This window comes from Salmo salar, chromosome ssa18, assembly GCF_905237065.1.
Source record: "Salmo salar chromosome ssa18, Ssal_v3.1, whole genome shotgun sequence".
In the NCBI taxonomy this organism is placed as follows: domain Eukaryota; kingdom Metazoa; phylum Chordata; class Actinopteri; order Salmoniformes; family Salmonidae; genus Salmo; species Salmo salar.
In genome coordinates, this window is record NC_059459.1 from 48,265,371 (window position 1) to 48,288,008 (window position 22,638).

Sequence of the window (22,638 nt, forward strand, 5' to 3'; positions counted from 1 at the left end):
GTTAAAGTGTCGAGTGAGTGCGTGTGGAGACAAATGGATTCGGTTCAGAAGGTCGTCCTGATAAACCCTTCCGGTAAAGTTTAGCAACAGAAGCAGCATGGCACTAGTTCAAACTTGTAAAAGAAAGTGATGTTTATTTCGATGGGCGAGGGAGAAATAACTTGTAGTATTGATCACCATCTTGAATTTGTTCCATCCCACTTGATTTTATTACAGGTAGGATAGCAGCCTACACGATACATACCTTGTAATACTGGTAGTAACCGTCGGGGTGTCACCATGATACAGTCTACACTGCTCAATGGGGAGAGTTTGCGCTGCAAGCCGACATCACAACATTTTTTTATTTAACCTTAATTTAATTAGGCTAGACAGTTATATAATCACGGCCTGCCCAGGCCAAACCTGGACGACACTGGGCCAAATGTGCGCCGCCCTATGGGACTCCTATCACGGCCGGATGTGATACAGCCTGGGCCAAATGTGCGCCGCCCTATGGGACTCCTATCACGGCCGGATGTGATGCAGCCTGGGCCAAATGTGCGCCGCCCTATGGGACTCCTATCACGGCCGGATGTGATACAGCCTGGGCCAAATGTGCGCCGCCCTATGGGACTCCTATCACGGCCGGATGTGATGCAGCCTGGGCCAAATGTGCGCCGCCCTATGGGACTCCTATCACGGCCGGATGTGATACAGCCTGGGCCACATCAGTGTCATCGCTCCCACTGGAGATGGAAGTAGCTGGATATAGTGTAGCCAATATCAGGCCAGGGTGAAAGATAAAGCACATTGTACAACTATGGCATTAATATCGATCTAAAGAGACATTTTTGTAAAAATAAATAAATAAATAATACTATTACTCCGATATAACGGAATGATCCTGAACTCTCCCACGTCCCAATTTCGGCAGACACGTTTCAAATGATCACTGACATTTCTAGACATAAACACAAACCAGATAACTGGGAATCAGAACGACTGACTGAACCGAATCAGTTTGTCTCCACTCGACTCTCACTGCGAGACAAAACGTCATGAATGTCGGCATCGGGCGTGCCGGTATAACCTCTCCGGTCGCGGGCTGAACCACCTTGTTTTTTGTTGTTGTTGAATGAAACCGTAGCTCGCCTCGCGCTATAAATAGAAACTGACGGGCGTTGACGTCACCGTGGAAGCCGCATCACGTCGTTTTATTCGGTGCTGTGTGGCTGCAGATTATTTCTTTCTCCGGTAGCGCTTTCGGATGGGGACGGACAGAGTACTTCTGAAGGCAGCCCGTGAACAACCCAGCTAGATGCATAGTGGTGGTTATTGTTACATTGGGGAAGGGAGGAAAAAGGATTTAACGTTCAACAAGCTGGGCCGTGATACCAGTTAGGAAATGATCTTGCAGTATTTGCCAAAGCTAGCGGCGAGCAGTTCTTATTTTGTACAGTAGCCATCGAGCTACCTGCAATTATTGAATCGCACTGTGAACTCCTGACTGTAGTTTTGGGTTTGACCAGATTCACACTCACTCAGCCCTAGAGAACGGTAGGTGCTTCTGTTATGACATCTTGGCCAACTGGGACAAAGCCCAGGATGGTGGTGTCTGTCCTCTCTCTCTCTCTCTCTCTCTCTCTCTCTCTCTCTCTCTCTCTCTCTCTCTCTCTCTCTCTCTCTCTCTCTCTCTCTCTCTCTCTCTCTCTCTCTCTCTCTCTCTCTCTCTCTCTCTCTCTCTCTCTCTCTCTCTCTCTCTCTCTCTCTCTCTCTCTCTCTCTCTGTCTCTGTCTCTGTCTGTGTTATTTCATGGACAGAGCTGTGCTTGGCACTTTACACTGTAGTTGAGTCGAGATGCCACTTTTTTAACTCATTTTAATGTGGATCCAAATTATATCATGCAATGATATTATTCTTGTTACGTTATTTGATTGATATCATTATTTGAGTCCATTAAGAGTAAACTACAGCTGTCTGGTTGTAACAACACATTGTGGAGGTTTGGAAACATTTCAAGACTTTTTTTGTTGAAGCGCAAATAAATGACATCAGAGTGATTTATGACAAGCAGCAGACTCCCATCACCTACCTTATGAAGTTATTAACGAGTCAAGTATAATTATAAAACATGTCTGTAGCTAATTAGATTAGTTTTATTAGTCACATGCACAGGGTCGCAAATGTAAATGCAGAGTACAGTGATATTCTTAACCTCTGGTACACTCAGGCCCGTTTCCTTCTCTTTCAGAGTAGCGCCACTGGTGTTGACTGGGCCCGTTTCCTCCTCTTTCAGAGTAGCATCACTGGTGTTGACTGGGCCTGTTTCCTCCTCTTTCAGAGTAGCGCCACTGGTGTTGACTGGGCCCGTTTCCTCCTCTTTCAGAGTAGCGCCACTGGTGTTGATTGGGCCTGTTTCCTCCTCTTTCAGAGTAGCATCACTGGTGTTGACTGGGCCCGTTTCCTCCTCTTTCAGAGTAGCGTCACTGGTGTTGACTGGGCCCGTTTCCTCCTCTTTCAGAGTAGCGTCACTGGTGTCGACTGGGCCCGTTTCCTCCTCTTTCAGAGTAGCGTCACTGGTGTCGACTGGGCCCGTTTCCTCCTCTTTCAGAGTAGCATCACTGGTGTCGACTGGGCCTGTTTCCTCCTCTTTCAGAGTAGCGCCACTGGTGTTGACTGGGCCCGTTTCCTCCTCTTTCAGAGTAGCGTCACTGGTGTCGACTGGGCCCGTTTCCTCCTCTTTCAGAGTAGCGTCACTGGTGTCGACTGGGCCCGTTTCCTCCTCTTTCAGAGTAGCGTCACTGGTGTCGACTGGGCCCGTTTCCTCCTCTTTAAGAGTAGCGTCACTGGTGTTGACTAGGCCCGTGCCCCTCTTTACCCCAGCCCTTTCAGCTGGCCCCTCTTTACCTGAGTCCTATCAGCTGGCCCCTCTTTACCCGAGACCATTCAGCTGGCCCCTCTTTACCCGAGCCCTTTCAGCTGGCCCCTCTTTACCCGAGCCCTTTCAGCCGGCCCCTCTTTACCAGAGCCCTCTCAGCTGGCCCCTCTTTACCCGAGCCCTTTCAGCTGGCCCCTCTTTACCCGAGCCCTTTCAGCTGGCCCCTCTTTACCCGAGCCCTTTCAGCTGGCCCCTCTTTACCCGAGCCCTTTCAGCCGGCCTCTCTTTACCCGAGCCCTTTCAGCCGGCCCCTCTTTACCCGAGCCCTTTCAGCCGGCCCCTCTTTACCCGAGCCCTTTCAGCCGGCCCCTCTTTACCCGAGCCCTTTCAGCCGGCCCCTCTTTACCCGAGCCGGCCCCTCTTTACCCAGCCGGCCCCTCTTTACCCCAAGCCCTTTCAGCCGGCCCCTCTTTACCCCGAGCCCTTTCAGCTGGCCCCTCTTTACCCCGAGTCCTTTCAGCTGGCCCCTCTTTACCCCGAGTCCTTTCAGCTGGCCCCTACTAAACAACAAGTGTACATTTTAACAGTAGTGTAACGGCTGAAACAAACACAAAGCTTGTTTGGTCAAGAGTCCCTACTCTGTTGAAGAGCTGAACTGATTTGTTTTGGATGCAGGGCTGCGGATTAGAGCCAGTTTCCTCCTCCTCCTCCTCCTCTTCCTCCTCCCTCTATTCCCTGACCTCTGGATGTGGTTCTGCAGCAGCAGAGTGACAGATTAGTGGACCTCAGTGTTAATACTGTCCTGTTGCCATGTCATCACTATAGTAATAAGAATGTGAATAGCTGCTTATTAGAACCTCTTTCAGGGTTTTTTTGTTGTTGTTGAATAAACTGAGTGAAAATGAAGTCTTTAATTGAAATGTGTACCTACGTTAAGTTGTTCGTCTGTGTCGTTTAGGCTATCTACTACCTGACGTTGTATTATCATCCATTGCGATTTCAGCCTATTTTCTCTCCTGTCACACAGGGCCCTGAACAGCAGTATGGACTACGAGAGACCCAATGTTGAGACCATTAAGTGTGTAGTGGTGGGGGACAACGCCGTAGGGAAAACACGGCTGATCTGCGCTCGGGCCTGCAACACCACTCTGAACCAGTACCAGCTACTGGCCACACACGTCCCTACAGTCTGGGCTATAGACCAGTACAGAGTCTGTCAAGAGGTACAATACTTAACCCTTAACCCCTAACCCCAACACACATCCCTACGGTCTGGGCTGTAGACCAATACAGTCTGTCACTACCTGTCTCTCTACACTGCAGATCAAACAGCCCCACCTGTCGTTAAACAGCCCCACCCGTCATCAAACAGCCCCACCCGTCGTCAAACAGCCCCACCCGTCGTCAAACAGCCCCACCCGTCGTCAAACAGCCCCACCCGTCGTCAAACAGCCCCACCCATCATTAAACAGCCCCACCTGTCGTCAACGTTAAACAGCCCCACCTGTCACCAAACAGCCCCGCCTGTCATCGCCCACCCCACCTGTATTCTATGTAGAGTATTTAAATGGATCTGTATGAGTTCTAATATGTGTCTCTCTGTGTGACCCGCTGTAGGTGTTGGAGCGCTCCAGGGATGTGGTGGATGAGGTCAAATATGTCTCTCTCTCTGTGAGCCGCTGTAGGTGTTGGAGCGCTCCAGGGATGAGGTCTAATATGTGTCTCTGTGTGACCCGCTGTAGGTGTTGGAGCGCTCCAGGGATGTGGTGGATGAGGTCTAATATGTGTCTCTCTGTGTGACCCGCTGTAGGTGTTGGAGCGCTCCAGGGATGTGGTGCATGAGGTCTAATATGTGTCTCTCTGTGTGACCCGCTGTAGGTGTTGGAGCGCTCCAGGGATGTGGTGGATGAGGTCTAATATGTGTCTCTCTGTGTGACCCGTTGTAGGTGTTGGAGCGCTCCAGGGATGTGGTGGATGAGGTCTAATATGTGTCTCTGTGTGACCCGCTGTAGGTGTTGGAGCGCTCCAGGGATGTGGTGGATGAGGTCTAATATGTGTCTCTGTGTGACCCACTGTAGGTGTTGGAGCGCTCCAGGGATGTGGTGGATGAGGTCTAATATGTGTCTCTCTGTGTGACCCGCTGTAGGTGTTGGAGAGCTCCAGGGATGTGGTGCATGAGGTCTAATATGTGTCTCTCTGTGTGACCCGCTGTAGGTGTTGGAGCGCTCCAGGGATGTGGTGGATGAGGTCTAATATGTGTCTCTCTGTGTGACCCGCTGTAGGTGTTGGAGCGCTCCAGGGATGTGGTGGATGAGGTCTAATATGTGTCTCTCTGTGTGACCCGCTGTAGGTGTTGGAGCGCTCCAGGGATGTGGTGGATGAGGTCTAATATGTGTCTCTCTGTGTGACCCGCTGTAGGTGTTGGAGCGCTCCAGGGATGTGGTGGATGAGGTCTAATATGTGTCTCTCTGTGCGACCCGCTGTAGGTGCTGGAGCGCTCCAGGGATGTGGTGGATGAGGTCTAATATGTGTCTCTCTGTGTGACCCGCTGTAGGTGTTGGAGCACTCCAGGGATGAGGTCTAATATGTGTCTCTGTGTGACCCGCTGTAGGTGTTGGAGCGCTCCAGGGATGTGGTGGATGAGGTCTAATATGTGTCTCTCTGTGTGACCCGCTGTAGGTGTTGGAGTGCTCCAGGGATGTGGTGGATGAGGTCTAATATGTGTCTCTCTGTGTGACCCGCTGTAGGTGTTGGAGCGCTCCAGGGATGTGGTGGATGAGGTCTAATATGTGTCTCTCTGTGTGACCCGCTGTAGGTGTTGGAGCGCTCCAGGGATGTGGTGGATGAGGTCTAATATGTGTCTCTCTGTGTGACCCGCTGTAGGTGTTGGAGCGCTCCAGGGATGTGGTGGATGAGGTCTAATATGTGTCTCTGTGTGACCCGCTGTAGGTGTTGGAGCGCTCCAGGGATGTGGTGGATGAGGTCTAATATATGTCTCTCTGTGACCCGCTGTAGGTGTTGGAGCACTCCAGGGATGTGTTGGATGAGGTCTAATATGTGTCTCTCTGTGTGACCCGCTGTAGGTGTTGGAGCGCTCCAGGGATGTGGTGGATGAGGTCTAATATGTGTCTCTCTGTGTGACCCGCTGTAGGTGTTGGAGCGCTCCAGGGATGTGGTGGATGAGGTCTAATATGTGTCTCTCTGTGTGACCCGCTGTAGGTGTTGGAGCGCTCCAGGGATGTGGTGGATGAGGTCTAATATGTGTCTCTCTGTGTGACCCGCTGTAGGTGTTGGAGCGCTCCAGGGATGTGGTGGATGAGGTCTAATATGTGTCTCTCTGTGTGACCCGCTGTAGGTGTTGGAGCGCTCCAGGGATGTGGTGGATGAGGTCTAATATGTGTCTCTCTGTGTGACCCGCTGTAGGTGTTGGAGCGCTCCAGGGATGAGGTCTAATATGTGTCTCTGTGTGACCCGCTGTAGGTGTTGGAGCGCGCCATGGATGTGGTGGATGAGGTCTAATATGTGTCTCTCTGTGTGACCCTCTGTAGGTGTTGGAGCGCTCCAGGGATGTGGTGGATGAGGTCTAATATGTGTCTCTCTGTGTGACCCGCTGTAGGTGTTGGAGCGCTCCAGGGATGTGGTGGATGAGGTCTAATATGTGTCTCTCTGTGTGACCTGCTGTAGCTGTTGGAGCGCTCCAGGGATGAGGTCTAATATGTGTCTCTGTGTGACCCGCTGTAGGTGTTGGAGCGCTCCATGGATGTGGTGGATGAGGTCTAATATGTGTCTCTGTGTGACCCGCTGTAGGTGTTGGAGCGCTCCAGGGATGTGGTGGATGAGGTCTAATATGTGTCTCTCTGTGTGACCCGCTGTAGGTGTTGGAGCGCTCCAGGGATGTGGTGGATGAGGTCTAATATGTGTCTCTCTGTGTGACCCGCTGTAGGTGTTGGAGCGCTCCAGGGATGTGGTGGATGAGGTCTAATATGTGTCTCTCTGTGTGACCCGCTGTAGGTGTTGGAGCGCTCCAGGGATGTGGTGGATGAGGTCTAATATGTGTCTCTCTGTGTGACCCGCTGTAGGTGTTGGAGCGCTCCAGGGATGTGGTGGATGAGGTCTAATATGTGTCTCTCTGTGACCCGCTGTAGGCGTTGGAGCGCTCCAGGGATGTGGTGGATGAGGTCTAAAATGTGTCTCTCTGTGTGACACGCTGTAGGTGTTGGAGCGCTCCAGGGATGAGGTCTAATATGTGTCTCTCTGTGTGACCCGCTGTAGGTGTTGGAGCGCTCCAGGGATGTGGTGGATGAGGTCTAATATGTGTCTCTCTGTGTGACCCGCTGTAGGTGTTGGAGCGCTCCAGGGATGTGGTGGATGAGGTCAAATATGTGTCTCTCTCTGTGAGCCGCTGTAGGTGTTGGAGCGCTCCAGGGATGAGGTCTAATATGTGTCTCTGTGTGACCCGCTGTAGGTGTTGGAGCGCTCCTTGGATGTGGTGGATGAGGTCTAATATGTGTCTCTCTGTGTGACCCGCTGTAGGTGTTGGAGCGCTCCAGGGATGTGGTGCATGAGGTCTAATATGTGTCTCTCTGTGTGACGCGCTGTAGGTGTTGGAGCGCTCCAGGGATGTGGTGGATGAGGTCTAATATGTGTCTCTCTGTGTGACCCGTTGTAGGTGTTGGAGCGCTCCAGAGATGTGGTGGATGAGGTCTAATATGTGTCTCTGTGTGACCCGCTGTAGGTGTTGGAGCGCTCCAGGGATGTGGTGGATGAGGTCTAATATGTGTCTCTGTGTGACCCACTGTAGGTGTTGGAGCGCTCCAGGGATGTGGTGGATGAGGTCTAATATGTGTCTCTCTGTGTGACCCGCTGTAGGTGTTGGAGCGCTCCAGGGATGTGGTGCATGAGGTCTAATATGTGTCTCTCTGTGTGACCCGCTGTTGGTGTTGGAGCGCTCCAGGGATGTGGTGGATGAGGTCTAATATGTGTCTCTCTGTGTGACCCGCTGTAGGTGTTGGAGCGCTCCAGGGATGTGGTGGATGAGGTCTAATATGTGTCTCTCTGTGTGACCCGCTGTAGGTGTTGGAGCGCTCCAGGGATGTGGTGGATGAGGTCTAATATGTGTCTCTCTGTGTGACCCGCTGTAGGTGTTGGAGCGCTCCAGGGATGTGGTGGATGAGGTCTAATATGTGTCTCTCTGTGAGACCCACTGTAGGTGCTGGAGCGCTCCAGGGATGTGGTGGATGAGGTCTAATATGTGTCTCTCTGTGTGACCCGCTGTAGGTGTTGGAGCACTCCAGGGATGAGGTCTAATATGTGTCTCTGTGTGACCCGCTGTAGGTGTTGGAGCGCTCCAGGGATGTGGTGGATGAGGTCTAATATGTGTATCTCTGTGTGACCCGCTGTAGGTGTTGGAGCGCTCCAGGGATGTGGTGGATGAGGTCTAATATGTGTCTCTCTGTGTGACCCGCTGTAGGTGTTGGAGTGCTCCAGGGATGTGGTGGGTGAGGTCTAATATGTGTCTCTCTGTGTGACCCGCTGTAGCTGTTGGAGCGCTCCAGGGATGTGGTGGATGAGGTCTAATATGTGTCTCTCTGTGTGACCCGCTGTAGGTGTTGGAGCGCTCCAGGGATGTGGTGGATGAGGTCTAATATGTGTCTCTCTGTGTGACCCGCTGTAGGTGTTGGAGCGCTCCAGGGATGTGGTGGATGAGGTCTAATATGTGTCTCTGTGTGACCCGCTGTAGGAGTTGGAGAGCTCCAGGGATGTGGTGGATGAGGTCTAATATATGTCTCTCTATGACCCGCTGTAGGTGTTGGAGCACTCCAGGGATGTGGTGGATGAGGTCTAATATGTGTCTCTCTGTGTGACCCGCTGTAGGTGTTGGAGCGCTCCAGGGATGTGGTGGATGAGGTCTAATATGTGTCTCTCTGTGACCCGCTGTAGGTGTTGGAGCGCTCCAGGGATGTGGTGGATGAGGTCTAATATGTGTCTCTCTGTGTGACCCGCTGTAGGTGTTGGAGCGCTCCAGGGATGTGGTGGATGAGGTCTAATATGTGTCTCTCTGTGTGACCCGCTGTAGGTGTTGGAGCGCTCCAGGGATGTGGTGGATGAGGTCTAATATGTGTCTCTCTGTGTGACCCGCTGTAGGTGTTGGAGCGCTCCAGGGAAGTGGTGGATGATGTCTAATATGTGTCTCTCTGTGTGACCCGCTGTAGGTGTTGGAGCGCTCCAGGGATGTGGTGGATGAGGTCTAATATGTGTCTCTCTGTGACCCGCTGTAGGTGTTGGAGCGCTCCAGGGATGTGGTGGATGAGGTCTAATATGTGTCTCTCTGTGTGACCCGCTGTAGGTGTTGGAGCGCTCCAGGGATGTGGTGGATGAGGTCTAATATGTGTCTCTCTGTGTGACCCGCTGTAGGTGTTGGAGCGCTCCAGGGATGAGGTCTAATATGTGTCTCTGTGTGACCCGCTGTAGGTGTTGGAGCGCTCCATGGATGTGGTGGATGAGGTCTAATATGTGTCTCTCTGTGTGACCCTCTGTAGGTGTTGGAGCGCTCCAGCGATGTGGTGGATGAGGTCTAATATGTGTCTCTCTGTGTGACCCGCTGTAGGTGTTGGAGCGCTCCAGGGATGTGGTGGATGAGGTCTAATATGTGTCTCTCTGTGTGACCTGCTGTAGGTGTTGGAGCGCTCCAGGGATGAGGTCTAATATGTGTCTCTCTGTGTGACCCGCTGTAGGTGTTGGAGAGCTCCAGGGATGTGGTGGATGAGGTCTAATATGTGTCTCTCTGTGTGACCCGCTGTAGGTGTTGGAGCGCTCCAGGAATGTGGTGGATGAGGTCTAATATGTGTCTCTCTGTGTGACCCGCTGTAGGTGTTGGAGAGCTCCAGGGATGTGGTGGATGAGGTCTAATATGTGTCTCTCTGTGTGACCCGCTGTAGGTGTTGGAGCGCTCCAGGGATGTTGTGGATGAGGTCTAATATGTGTCTCTCTGTGTGACCCGCTGTAGGTGTTGGAGCGCTCCAGGGATGTGGTGGATGAGGTCTAATATGTGTCTCTGTGTGACCCGCTGTAGGTGTTGGAGCGCTCCAGGGATGTGGTGGATGAGGTCTAATATGTGTCTCTCTGTGTGACCCGCTGTAGGTGTTGGAGCGCTCCAGGGATGTGGTGGATGAGGTCTAATATGCGTTTCTCTGTGTGACCCGCTGTAGGTGTTGGAGCGCTCCAGGGATGAGGTCTAATATATGTCTCTCTGTGTGACCCGCTGTAGGTGTTGGAGTGCTCCAGGGATGTGGTGGATGAGGTCTAATATGTGTCTCTGTGTGACTCGCTGTAGGTGTTGGAGCGCTCCAGGGATGTGGTGGATGAGGTCTAATATGTGTCTCTCTGTGACCCGTTGTAGGTGTTGGAGCGCTCCAGGGATGTGGTGGATGAGGTCTAATATGTTTCTCTCTCTGTGTGACCCGCTGTAGGTGTTGGAGCGCTCCAGGGATGTGGTGGATGAGGTCTAATATGTGTCTCTGTGTGACCCGCTGAAGGTCTTGGAGCGCTCCAGGGATTTGGTGGATGAGGTCAATATGTGTCTCTCTGTGTGACCCACTGTAGGTGTTGGAGTGCTCCAGGGATGTGGTGGATGAGGTCTAATATGTTTCTCTCTGTGTGACCCGCTGTAGGTGTTGGAGCGCTCCAGGGATGTGGTGGGTGGATGAGGTCTAATATGTGTCTCTCTGTGTGACCCGCTGTAGGTGTTGGAGCGCTCCAGGGATGAGGTCTAATATGTGTCTCTCTGTGTGACCCGCTGTAGGTGTAGGAGCGCTCCAGGGATGTGGTGGTTGAGGTCTAATATGTGTCTCTGTGTAACCCGCTGTAGGTGTTGGAGCGCTCCAGGGATGTGGTGGATGAGGTCTAATATGTGTCTCCTTGTGACCCGTTGTAGGTGTTGGAGCGCTCCAGGGATGTGGTGGATGAGGTCTAATATGTTTCTCTCTCTGTGTGACCCGCTGTAGGTGTTGGAGCGCTCCAGGGATGTGGTGGATGAGGTCAATATGTGTCTCTCTGTGTGACCCGCTGTAGGTGTTGGAGTGCTCCAGGGATGTGGTGGATGAGGTCTAATATGTGTCTCTCTGTGTGACCCGCTGTAGGTGTTGGAGCGCTCCAGGGATGTGGTGGATGAGGTCTAATATGTGTCTCTCTGTGTGACCCGCTGTAGGTGTTGGAGCGCTCCAGGGAAGTGGTGGATGATGTCTAATATGTGTCTCTCTGTGTGACCCGCTGTAGGTGTTGGAGCGCTCCAGGGATGTGGTGGATGAGGTCTAATATGTGTCTCTCTGTGACCCGCTGTAGGTGTTGGAGCGCTCCAGGGATGTGGTGGATGAGGTCTAATATGTGTCTCTCTGTGTGACCCGCTGTAGGTGTTGGAGCGCTCCAGGGATGTGGTGGATGAGGTCTAATATGTGTCTCTCTGTGTGACCCGCTGTAGGTGTTGGAGCGCTCCAGGGATGAGGTCTAATATGTGTCTCTGTGTGACCCGCTGTAGGTGTTGGAGCGCTCCATGGATGTGGTGGATGAGGTCTAATATGTGTCTCTCTGTGTGACCCTCTGTAGGTGTTGGAGCGCTCCAGCGATGTGGTGGATGAGGTCTAATATGTGTCTCTCTGTGTGACCCGCTGTAGGTGTTGGAGCGCTCCAGGGATGTGGTGGATGAGGTCTAATATGTGTCTCTCTGTGTGACCTGCTGTAGGTGTTGGAGCGCTCCAGGGATGAGGTCTAATATGTGTCTCTCTGTGTGACCCGCTGTAGGTGTTGGAGTGCTCCAGGGATGTGGTGGATGAGGTCTAATATGTGTCTCTGTGTGACCCGCTGTAGGTGTTGGAGCGCTCCAGGGATGTGGTGGATGAGGTCAGTGTGTCTCTCAGGCTGTGGGACACCTTCGGAGATCATCATAAAGACAGACGCTTCGCATACGGAAGGTAAGACTCACACCTGGGGCGGGGCTGGGGCTGGGGATGGGGCTGGGGATGGGCTGGGGATGGGCTGGGACTGGGGCTGAGCTGGGGCTGGGACTGGGGATGGGCTGGGACTGCGGCTGGGGCTGGGGATGGGCTGAGCTGGGGCTGGGACTGCGGCTGGGGCTGAGGCTGAGCTGGGGCTGAGGCTGAGCTGGGGCTGAGGTTGAGCTGGGACTGAGGCTGAGCTGGGGCTGGGACTGGGGATGTGACTGGGTCTGGGGATGGGCTGGGACTGGGGATGGCCTGGGACTGGGACTGGGACTGGGGCTGGAACTGGGGCTGGGACTGGGACTGGGGATGGGATGGATGGGTTGAGGAGTATTTTTCTGGAATGGCTAAGGATGAGTAGGGGTGGGATGGGTAATGATGGGATGGGTATGGATGGGATGGGTATGGATGGGATGGGATGGGTATGGATGGGATGGGTATGGATGGAATGGGATGGGTATGGATGGGTATGGATGGGATGGGATGGTAAGGATGGGATGGGTATGGATGGGATGGGATGGTAAGGATGGGATGGGATGGGTAGGGATGGGATGGGATGGGTAAAGATGGGATGGGTAAGGATGGGATGGGTAAGGATGGGTAAGGATGGGTAAGGATGGGATGGGTAAGGATGGGTATGGATGGGATGGGTAAGGATGGGTAAAGATGGGATGGGTAAGGATGGGATGGGTAAGGATGGGATGGGTTAGGTAAGGATGGGTAAGGATGGGATGGGATAGAATGGGTAAGGATGGGATGGGTAAGGATGGGATGGGTAAGGATGGAAAGCGATGGGTAAGGATGGGATGGGATAGGTAAGGATGGCATGGGATGGGTAAGGATGGGATGGGATAGGTAAGGATGGGATGGGATGGGTCGGCCATTCTACTGGAGCTCTGTTCTACTCTGTTAGATGATGGGCCATATGGCTCCACTAGCAATATTGTATGGACAGAACCTGTAGACAGAATACTGTATGGACAGAACATGTATACAGAATACTGAATTGACAGAACCTGTGGACAGAACTTGTAGACAGAATATTGTTTGGGCAGAACCTGTAGACAGAATACTGTATGGACAGAATACTGTATGGACAGAACCTGTATTTAGAATACTGTATGGGCAGAACCTGTAGACAGAATACTGTATGGGCAGAACCTGTAGGCAGAATACTGTATGGGCAGAACCTATAGGCAGAATACTGTATGGACAGAACATGTAGGCAGAATACTGTATGGACACAACCTGTAGACAGAATACTGTATGGACAGATCCTGTACACAGAATACTGTATGGGCAGAATACTGTATGGGCAGAACCTGTAGACAGAAGTCCCTCTAGTCCTGCTAGGATAGGAAGTCCCTCTACTCCTGCTAGGTTAGGAAGTCCCTCTAGTCCTGCTAGGTTAGGTAGTCCCTCTAGTCCTGCTAGGTTAGGTAGTCCCTCTAGTCCTGCTAGGTTAGGTAGTCCCTCTAGTCCTGCTTGGTTAGGAAGTCCCTCTAATCCTGCTAGGTTAGGAAGTCCCTCTAGTCCTGCTAGGTTAGGAAGTCCCTCTAGTCCTGCTAGGTTAGGAAGTCCCTCTAGTCCTGCTAGGTTAGGAAGATACAATCTTCGGCAAAATCATTCGCAAGGAGATTCCTGCAAAAATATTATTTGAAGACTACATGTAACTGTTAAGAATAACAGTTACATGTAGTGGAGTTACTTTTAGTCATTTCCATATTAATTCAACATTTACCAATATTTTTTTTGGCAACATCCATATATGTCATTTTCATTCATGTTATAATATATTAACATTAAGATTCATATGTAAACAGAGCTTATCAAAAATTTTACTGAGTTACAATTCATTTAAGGAAATCAGTCAATTGATATTAATTAATTATCAATATTTGATACATTATGAATATGGTATTCAGGTGAGGTTATCTATGAGATTATCGGTTTACTGTTGTGCGCATTCAGTTTGCCTAGTCCTGCTAGTCCTGCTAGGTTAGGAAGTCCCTCCAGTCCTGCTAGGTTAGGAAGTCCTGCTAGGTTAGGAAGTCCCTCTAGTCCTGCTAGGTTAGGAAGTCCCTCTAGTCCTGCTAGGTTAGGAAGTCCCTCTAGTCCGGCTAGGTTAGGAAGTCCCTCCAGTCCTGCTAGGTTAGGAAGTCCTTCCAGTCCTGCTAGGTTAGGAAGTCCTTCCAGTCCTGCTAGGTTAGGAAGTACTTCCAGTCCTGCTAGGTTAGGAAGTCCCTCTAGTCCTGCTAGGTTAGGAAGTCCCTCTAGTCCTGCTAGGTTAGGAAGTCCCTCTAGTCCTGCTAGGTTAGGCAGTCCCTCCAGTCCTGCTAGGTTAGGAAGTCCCTCTAGTCCTGCTAGTTTAGGAAGTCCCTCTAGTCCTGCTAGGTGAGGAAGTCCCTCTAGTCCTGCTAGGTTAGGAAGTCCCTCCAGTCCTGCTAGGTTAGGAAGTCCTGCTAGGTTAGGAAGTCCCTCTAGTCCTGCTAGGTTAGGAAGTCCCTCTAGTCCTGCTAGGTTAGGAAGTCCCTCTAGTCCTGCTAGGTTAGGAAGTCCCTCCAGTCCTGCTAGGTTAGGAAGTCCTGCTAGGTTAGAAAGTCTTGCTAGGTTAGGAAGTCCCTCTAGTCCTGCTAGGTTAGGAAGTCCCTCTAGTCCTGCTAGGTTAGGAAGTCCTGCTAGGTTAGGAAGTCCTGCTAGGTTAGGAAGTCCTGCTAGGTTAGGAAGTCCCTCTAGTCCTGCTAGGTTAGGAAGTCCCTCTATTCCTGCTAGGTTAGGAAGTCCCTCTAGTCCTGCTAGGTTAGGAAGTCCCTCTAGTCCTGCTAGGTTAGGAAGTCCTGCTAGGTTAGGAAGTCCCTCTAGTCCTGCTAGGTTAGGAAGTCCCTCTAGTCCTGCTAGGTTAGGAAGTCCCTCCAGTCCAGCTAGGTTAGGAAGTCCTGCTAGGTTAGGAAATCCCTCTAGACCTGCTAGGTTAGGAAGTCCCTCTAGTCCTGCTAGGTTAGGAAGTCCCTCTAGTCCTGCTAGGTTAGGAAGTCCCTCTAGTCCTGCTAGGTTAGGAAGTCCCTCTAGTCCTGCTAGGTTAGGAAGTCCCTCCAGTCCTGCTAGGTTAGGAAGTCCTGCTAGGTTAGGAAGTCCTGCTAGGTTAGGAAGTCCCTCTAGTCTTGCTAGGTTAGGAAGTCCCTCTAGTCCTGCAAGGTTAGGAAGTCCTGCTAGGTTAGGAAGTCCTGCTAGGTTAGGAAGTCCCTCTAGTCCTGCTAGGTTAGGAAGTCCCTCTAGTCCTGCTAGGTTAGGAAGTCCCTCTAGTCCGGCTAGGTTAGGAAGTCCCTCTAGTCCTGCTAGGTTAGGAAGTCCCTCTAGTCCTGCTAGGTTAGGAAGTCCCTCTAGTCCTGCTAGGTTAGGAAGTCCCTCCAGTCCTGCTAGGTTAGGAAGTCCTGCTAGGTTAGGAAGTCCCTCTAGTCCTGCTAGGTTAGGAAGTCCCTCTAGTCCTGCTAGGTTAGGAAGTCCCTCTAGTCCGGCTAGGTTAGGAAGTCCCTCCAGTCCTGCTAGGTTAGGAAGTCCTTCCAGTCCTGCTAGGTTAGGAAGTCCTTCCAGTCCTGCTAGGTTAGGAAGTACTTCCAGTCCTGCTAGGTTAGGAAGTCCCTCTAGTCCTGCTAGGTTAGGAAGTCCCTCTAGTCCTGCTAGGTTAGGAAGTCCCTCTAGTCCTGCTAGGTTAGGCAGTCCCTCCAGTCCTGCTAGGTTAGGAAGTCCCTCTAGTCCTGCTAGTTTAGGAAGTCCCTCTAGTCCTGCTAGGTGAGGAAGTCCCTCTAGTCCTGCTAGGTTAGGAAGTCCCTCCAGTCCTGCTAGGTTAGGAAGTCCTGCTAGGTTAGGAAGTCCCTCTAGTCCTGCTAGGTTAGGAAGTCCCTCTAGTCCTGCTAGGTTAGGAAGTCCCTCTAGTCCTGCTAGGTTAGGAAGTCCCTCCAGTCCTGCTAGGTTAGGAAGTCCTGCTAGGTTAGAAAGTCTTGCTAGGTTAGGAAGTCCCTCTAGTCCTGCTAGGTTAGGAAGTCCCTCTAGTCCTGCTAGGTTAGGAAGTCCTGCTAGGTTAGGAAGTCCTGCTAGGTTAGGAAGTCCTGCTAGGTTAGGAAGTCCCTCTAGTCCTGCTAGGTTAGGAAGTCCCTCTATTCCTGCTAGGTTAGGAAGTCCCTCTAGTCCTGCTAGGTTAGGAAGTCCCTCTAGTCCTGCTAGGTTAGGAAGTCCTGCTAGGTTAGGAAGTCCCTCTAGTCCTGCTAGGTTAGGAAGTCCCTCTAGTCCTGCTAGGTTAGGAAGTCCCTCCAGTCCAGCTAGGTTAGGAAGTCCTGCTAGGTTAGGAAATCCCTCTAGACCTGCTAGGTTAGGAAGTCCCTCTAGTCCTGCTAGGTTAGGAAGTCCCTCTAGTCCTGCTAGGTTAGGAAGTCCCTCTAGTCCTGCTAGGTTAGGTAGTCCCTCTAGTCCTGCTAGGTTAGGAAGTCCCTCTAGTCCTGCTAGGTTAGGTAGTCCCTCTAGTCCTGCTTGGTTAGGAAGTCCCTCTAATCCTGCTAGGTTAGGAAGTCCCTCTAGTCCTGCTAGGTTAGGAAGTCCCTCTAGTCCTGCTAGGTTAGGAAGTCCCTCTAGTCCTGCTAGGTTAGGAAGATACAATCTTCGGCAAAATCATTCGCAAGGAGATTCCTGCAAAAATATTATTTGAAGACTACATGTAACTGTTAAGAATAACAGTTACATGTAGTGGAGTTACTTTTAGTCATTTCCATATTAATTCAACATTTACCAATATTTTTTTGGCAACATCCATATATGTCATTTTCATTCATGTTATAATATATTAACATTAAGATTCATATGTAAACAGAGCTTATCAAAAATTTTACTGAGTTACAATTCATTTAAGGAAATCAGTCAATTGATATTAATTAATTATCAATATTTGATACATTATGAATATGGTATTCAGGTGAGGTTATCTATGAGATTATCGGTTTACTGTTGTGCGCATTCAGTTTGCCTAGTCCTGCTAGTCCTGCTAGGTTAGGAAGTCCCTCCAGTCCTGCTAGGTTAGGAAGTCCTGCTAGGTTAGGAAGTCCCTCTAGTCCTGCTAGGTTAGGAAGTCCCTCTAGTCCTGCTAGGTTAGGAAGTCCCTCTAGTCCGGCTAGGTTAGGAAGTCCCTCCAGTCCTGCTAGGTTAGGAAGTCCTTCCAGTCCTGCTAGGTTAGGAAGTCCTTCCAGTCCTGCTAGGTTAGGAAGTACTTCCAGTCCTGCTAGGTTAGGAAGTCCCTCTAGTCCTGCTAGGTTAGGAAGTCCCTCTAGTCCTGCTAGGTTAGGAAGTCCCTCTAGTCCTGCTAGGTTAGGCAGTCCCTCCAGTCCTGCTAGGTTAGGAAGTCCCTCTAGTCCTGCTAGTTTAGGAAGTCCCTCTAGTCCTGCTAGGTGAGGAAGTCCCTCTAGTCCTGCTAGGTTAGGAAGTCCCTCCAGTCCTGCTAGGTTAGGAAGTCCTGCTAGGTTAGGAAGTCCCTCTAGTCCTGCTAGGTTAGGAAGTCCCTCTAGTCCTGCTAGGTTAGGAAGTCCCTCTAGTCCTGCTAGGTTAGGAAGTCCCTCCAGTCCTGCTAGGTTAGGAAGTCCTGCTAGGTTAGAAAGTCTTGCTAGGTTAGGAAGTCCCTCTAGTCCTGCTAGGTTAGGAAGTCCCTCTAGTCCTGCTAGGTTAGGAAGTCCTGCTAGGTTAGGAAGTCCTGCTAGGTTAGGAAGTCCTGCTAGGTTAGGAAGTCCCTCTAGTCCTGCTAGGTTAGGAAGTCCCTCTATTCCTGCTAGGTTAGGAAGTCCCTCTAGTCCTGCTAGGTTAGGAAGTCCCTCTAGTCCTGCTAGGTTAGGAAGTCCTGCTAGGTTAGGAAGTCCCTCTAGTCCTGCTAGGTTAGGAAGTCCCTCTAGTCCTGCTAGGTTAGGAAGTCCCTCCAGTCCAGCTAGGTTAGGAAGTCCTGCTAGGTTAGGAAATCCCTCTAGACCTGCTAGGTTAGGAAGTCCCTCTAGTCCTGCTAGGTTAGGAAGTCCCTCTAGTCCTGCTAGGTTAGGAAGTCCCTCTAGTCCTGCTAGGTTAGGAAGTCCCTCTAGTCCTGCTAGGTTAGGAAGTCCCTCCAGTCCTGCTAGGTTAGGAAGTCCTGCTAGGTTAGGAAGTCCTGCTAGGTTAGGAAGTCCCTCTAGTCTTGCTAGGTTAGGAAGTCCCTCTAGTCCTGCAAGGTTAGGAAGTCCTGCTAGGTTAGGAAGTCCTGCTAGGTTAGGAAGTCCCTCTAGTCCTGCTAGGTTAGGAAGTCCCTCTAGTCCTGCTAGGTTAGGAAGTCCCTCTAGTCCGGCTAGGTTAGGAAGTCCCTCTAGTCCTGCTAGGTTAGGAAGTCCCTCTAGTCCTGCTAGGTTAGGAAGTCCCTCTAGTCCTGCTAGGTTAGGAAGTCCCTCCAGTCCTGCTAGGTTAGGAAGTCCTGCTAGGTTAGGAAGTCCCTCTAGTCCTGCTAGGTTAGGAAGTCCCTCTAGTCCTGCTAGGTTAGGAAGTCCCTCTAGTCCGGCTAGGTTAGGAAGTCCCTCCAGTCCTGCTAGGTTAGGAAGTCCTTCCAGTCCTGCTAGGTTAGGAAGTCCTTCCAGTCCTGCTAGGTTAGGAAGTACTTCCAGTCCTGCTAGGTTAGGAAGTCCCTCTAGTCCTGCTAGGTTAGGAAGTCCCTCTAGTCCTGCTAGGTTAGGAAGTCCCTCTAGTCCTGCTAGGTTAGGCAGTCCCTCCAGTCCTGCTAGGTTAGGAAGTCCCTCTAGTCCTGCTAGTTTAGGAAGTCCCTCTAGTCCTGCTAGGTGAGGAAGTCCCTCTAGTCCTGCTAGGTTAGGAAGTCCCTCCAGTCCTGCTAGGTTAGGAAGTCCTGCTAGGTTAGGAAGTCCCTCTAGTCCTGCTAGGTTAGGAAGTCCCTCTAGTCCTGCTAGGTTAGGAAGTCCCTCTAGTCCTGCTAGGTTAGGAAGTCCCTCCAGTCCTGCTAGGTTAGGAAGTCCTGCTAGGTTAGAAAGTCTTGCTAGGTTAGGAAGTCCCTCTAGTCCTGCTAGGTTAGGAAGTCCCTCTAGTCCTGCTAGGTTAGGAAGTCCTGCTAGGTTAGGAAGTCCTGCTAGGTTAGGAAGTCCTGCTAGGTTAGGAAGTCCCTCTAGTCCTGCTAGGTTAGGAAGTCCCTCTATTCCTGCTAGGTTAGGAAGTCCGTCTAGTCCTGCTAGGTTAGGAAGTCCCTCTAGTCCTGCTAGGTTAGGAAGTCCTGCTAGGTTAGGAAGTCCCTCTAGTCCTGCTAGGTTAGGAAGTCCCTCTAGTCCTGCTAGGTTAGGAAGTCCCTCCAGTCCAGCTAGGTTAGGAAGTCCTGCTAGGTTAGGAAATCCCTCTAGACCTGCTAGGTTAGGAAGTCCCTCTAGTCCTGCTAGGTTAGGAAGTCCCTCTAGTCCTGCTAGGTTAGGAAGTCCCTCTAGTCCTGCTAGGTTAGGAAGTCCCTCTAGTCCTGCTAGGTTAGGAAGTCCCTCCAGTCCTGCTAGGTTAGGAAGTCCTGCTAGGTTAGGAAGTCCTGCTAGGTTAGGAAGTCCCTCTAGTCTTGCTAGGTTAGGAAGTCCCTCTAGTCCTGCAAGGTTAGGAAGTCCTGCTAGGTTAGGAAGTCCTGCTAGGTTAGGAAGTCCCTCTAGTCCTGCTAGGTTAGGAAGTCCCTCTAGTCCTGCTTGGTTAGGAAGTCCATCTAGTCCTGCTAGGTGAGGAAGTCCCTCTAGTCCTGCTAGGTGAGGAAGTCCCTCTAGTCCTGCTAGGTGAGGAAGTCCCTCTAGTCCTGCTAGGTGAGGAAGTCCCTCTAGTCCTGCTAGGTGAGGAAGTCGCTCTAGTCCTGCTAGGTTAGGAAGTCCTGCTAGTCCTGCTAGGTTAGGAAGTCCTGCTAGGTTAGGAAGTCCCTCTAGTCCTACTAGGTGAGGAAGTCCCTCTAGTCCTGCTAGGTTAGGAAGTCCCTCTAGTCCTGCTAGGTGAGGAAGTCCCTCCAGTCCTGTTAGGTAAGGAAGTCCCTCTAGTCCTGCTAGGTGAGGAAGTCCCTCTAGTCCTGCTAGGTGAGGAAGTCCCTCTAGTCCTGCTAGGTGAGGAAGTCCCTCTAGTCCTGCTAGGTGAGGAAGTCCCTCTAGTCCTGCTAGGTGAGGAAGTCCCTCTAGTCCTGCTAGGTGAGGAAGTCCCTCTAGTCCTGCTAGGTGAGGAAGTCCTTCTAGTCCTGCTAGGTTAGGAAGTCCTGCTAGGTTAGGAAGTCCCTCTAGTCCTGCTAGGTTAGGTAGTCCCTCTAGTCCTGCTAGGTTAGGTAGTCCCTCTAGTCCTGCTAGGTTAGGTAGTCCCTCTAGTCCTGCTAGGTTAGGTAGTATCTACTACTCTGCTAGGGTCTGGTTTGGTGTAGTCAGCTACAGTGTAGCATAAGAGACGTGAGTCCTGATGTTTTTGGCATGGACTGATGGCTGCATGCATAGTGTAGTGATCCTGTCTAATGAGCCGTGTTACATGTTAACCCTATTGGTGCGATGCCAGCGACCTGGGTTCCCTTCTCTGGCCCTCGGGACACTAAAATATTCATCTTGTTTTGATTTCCTGTAAATTAGTTATGTCGATCTTAGTATCCGACTGTGTGATCCTTAAATGATGCCCCAGACGGTCTTAATGGAACTGGTGCCTCCGAAGAGGTTTCATTGATTGGTCGATTGATCGTTGTCAAGCTGCCATCATCGTAACATCTCTGTTGATGTCAGCGGGACATGAGGTCTGTCTGTCTGTTTACATAGAAGGCAGTTTAAACCCACATCCCTCTAATCATTCATTATAACCTCTGTTATAACTGCTCACTACCTGACACATTGATCTGTCTGTCTGTTTACCTAGAAGGCTCTAATCATTCATTATAACCTCTGTTATAACTGCTCACTACCTGACACATTGATCGGTCTGTCTGTTTATCTAGAAGGCAGTTTAAACCCACACCCCTCTAATCATTCATTATAACCTCTGTTATAACTGCTCACTACCTGACACATTGATTTCTGACTCTAATCAAGGTGTACTGGTTCTAGACCCCATTTATAAGTTCTGTTTTGGCACCTGAGCCCAGGTTTGAGTGAGAGGGGACTTGGTTAGCACTTGTTTGCCTTAGTTCCTGTCTTAAGACTTAAATCTTTGTACTTAAAGGCACAGGCACATCGTGTTATGATGTGAAAACACGATATTCAACAACACCTCAAGAATATGAGTTGTCCCTAAATATTCCAGAGGCCAAATTGTACCTGTTTGGTTATAGGGTTAGTATAGTATCTAACCCTAACCCTAGTACTATTGTTGTGTTCTGTACCTGTTTGGTTATAGGCCTTCTACAGTATGATCTTAATGCAGGCCTTGGCCATGACAATACACTGTGGCCTTGGCAGTGAGTAGGTCCAGGGTATGACTGTGGCAGTGAGTAGATCCAGGGTATGACTGTGGCAGTGAGTAGATCCAGGGTATGACTGTGGCAGTGAGTAGGTCCAGGGTATGACTGTGGCAGTGAGTAGGTCCGGAGAGATGTTGGACAAAACCCACTGAGTCCATGATGGCTCCGAAAGCCTTTTGGAGTGGGTCTGTGGACTTTTCCATGTGAATATTAAAGTCACCAAAAACTAGAATATTATCTGCCCTGACTACCAGGTCTGATAGGAATTCAGGGAACTCAGTGAGGAACGCTGCATATGGCCCAGGAGGCCTGTAAACAGTAGCTTTCTGTGTGACTCTCTGCCTCTGATTGTCTGGTGTGTCTCTCTGCCTCTGATTGTCTGGTGTGTCTCTCTGCCTCTGATTATCTGGTGTGTCTCTCTGCCTCTGATTGTCTGGTGTGTCTCTCTGCCTCTGATTGTCTGGTGTGTCTCTCTGCCTCTGATTGTCTGGTGTGTCTCTCTGCCTCTTGATTGTCTGGTGTGTCTCTCTGCCTCTTGATTGTCTGGTGTGTCTCTCTGCCTCTTGATTGTCTGGTGTGTCTCTCTGCCTCTTGATTGTCTGGTGTGTCTCTCTGCCTCTTGATTGTCTGGTGTGTCTCTCTGCCTCTTGATTGTCTGGTGTGTCTCTCTGCCTCTTGATTGTCTGGTGTGTCTCTCTGCCTCTTGATTGTCTGGTGTGTCTCTCTGCCTCTTGATTGTCTGGTGTGTCTCTCTGTCTCTCTGATTATCTGGTGTGTCTCTCTGATTATCTGGTGTGTCTCTCTGCCTCTGATTTATCTGGTGTGTCTCTCTGCCTCTGATTTATCTGGTGTGTCTCTCTGGTTCCCGTCTGTTCTCTACAGGTCTGACGTGGTTGTGCTGTGTTTCTCCATCGCCAACCCCAACTCTCTGCATCACGTCAAGACCATGTGGCACATGGAGATCAAACACTTTTGTCCCAGGACGCCTGTCATCCTGGTGGGTTGTCAGCTGGACCTGCGTTATGCTGATCTGGAGGCTGTCAACAGGGCCAGGAGGCCGCTAGCCAGGTATAGAATCAGCATTACGTCATCATGTGGCTGTCGACAGGGCCAGGAGGCCGCTAGCCAGGTATAGAATCAGCATTATGTCATGTGGCTGTCGACAGGGCCAGGAGGCCGCTAGCCAGGTATAGAATCAGCATTACGTCATCATGTGGCTGTCGACAGGGCCAGGAGGCCGCTAGCCAGGTATAGAATCAGCATTACGTCATCATGTGGCTGTCGACAGGGCCAGGAGGCCGCTAGCCAGGTATAGAATCAGCATTACGTCATCATGTGGCTGTCGACAG

General features: G+C 51.0%; 1 protein-coding gene across 1 annotated transcript in view; it reads left to right on the forward strand.

Moving 5' to 3' along the window:
• The first annotated feature begins 1,105 nt into the window (after positions 1-1,105).
• Positions 1,106-22,638, forward strand: part of rhobtb1 (Rho related BTB domain containing 1) — a 42,905-nt gene continuing 21,372 nt past the window's right edge. The window contains exons 1-4 of the mRNA XM_045701200.1: positions 1,106-1,539; positions 3,888-4,083; positions 11,723-11,826; positions 22,172-22,357. Of these exons, the coding sequence (XP_045557156.1) occupies positions 3,904-4,083; positions 11,723-11,826; positions 22,172-22,357 (470 nt within the window). The 5' untranslated portion in view covers positions 1,106-1,539; positions 3,888-3,903. The remainder of the gene's footprint in view (positions 1,540-3,887; positions 4,084-11,722; positions 11,827-22,171; positions 22,358-22,638) is intronic.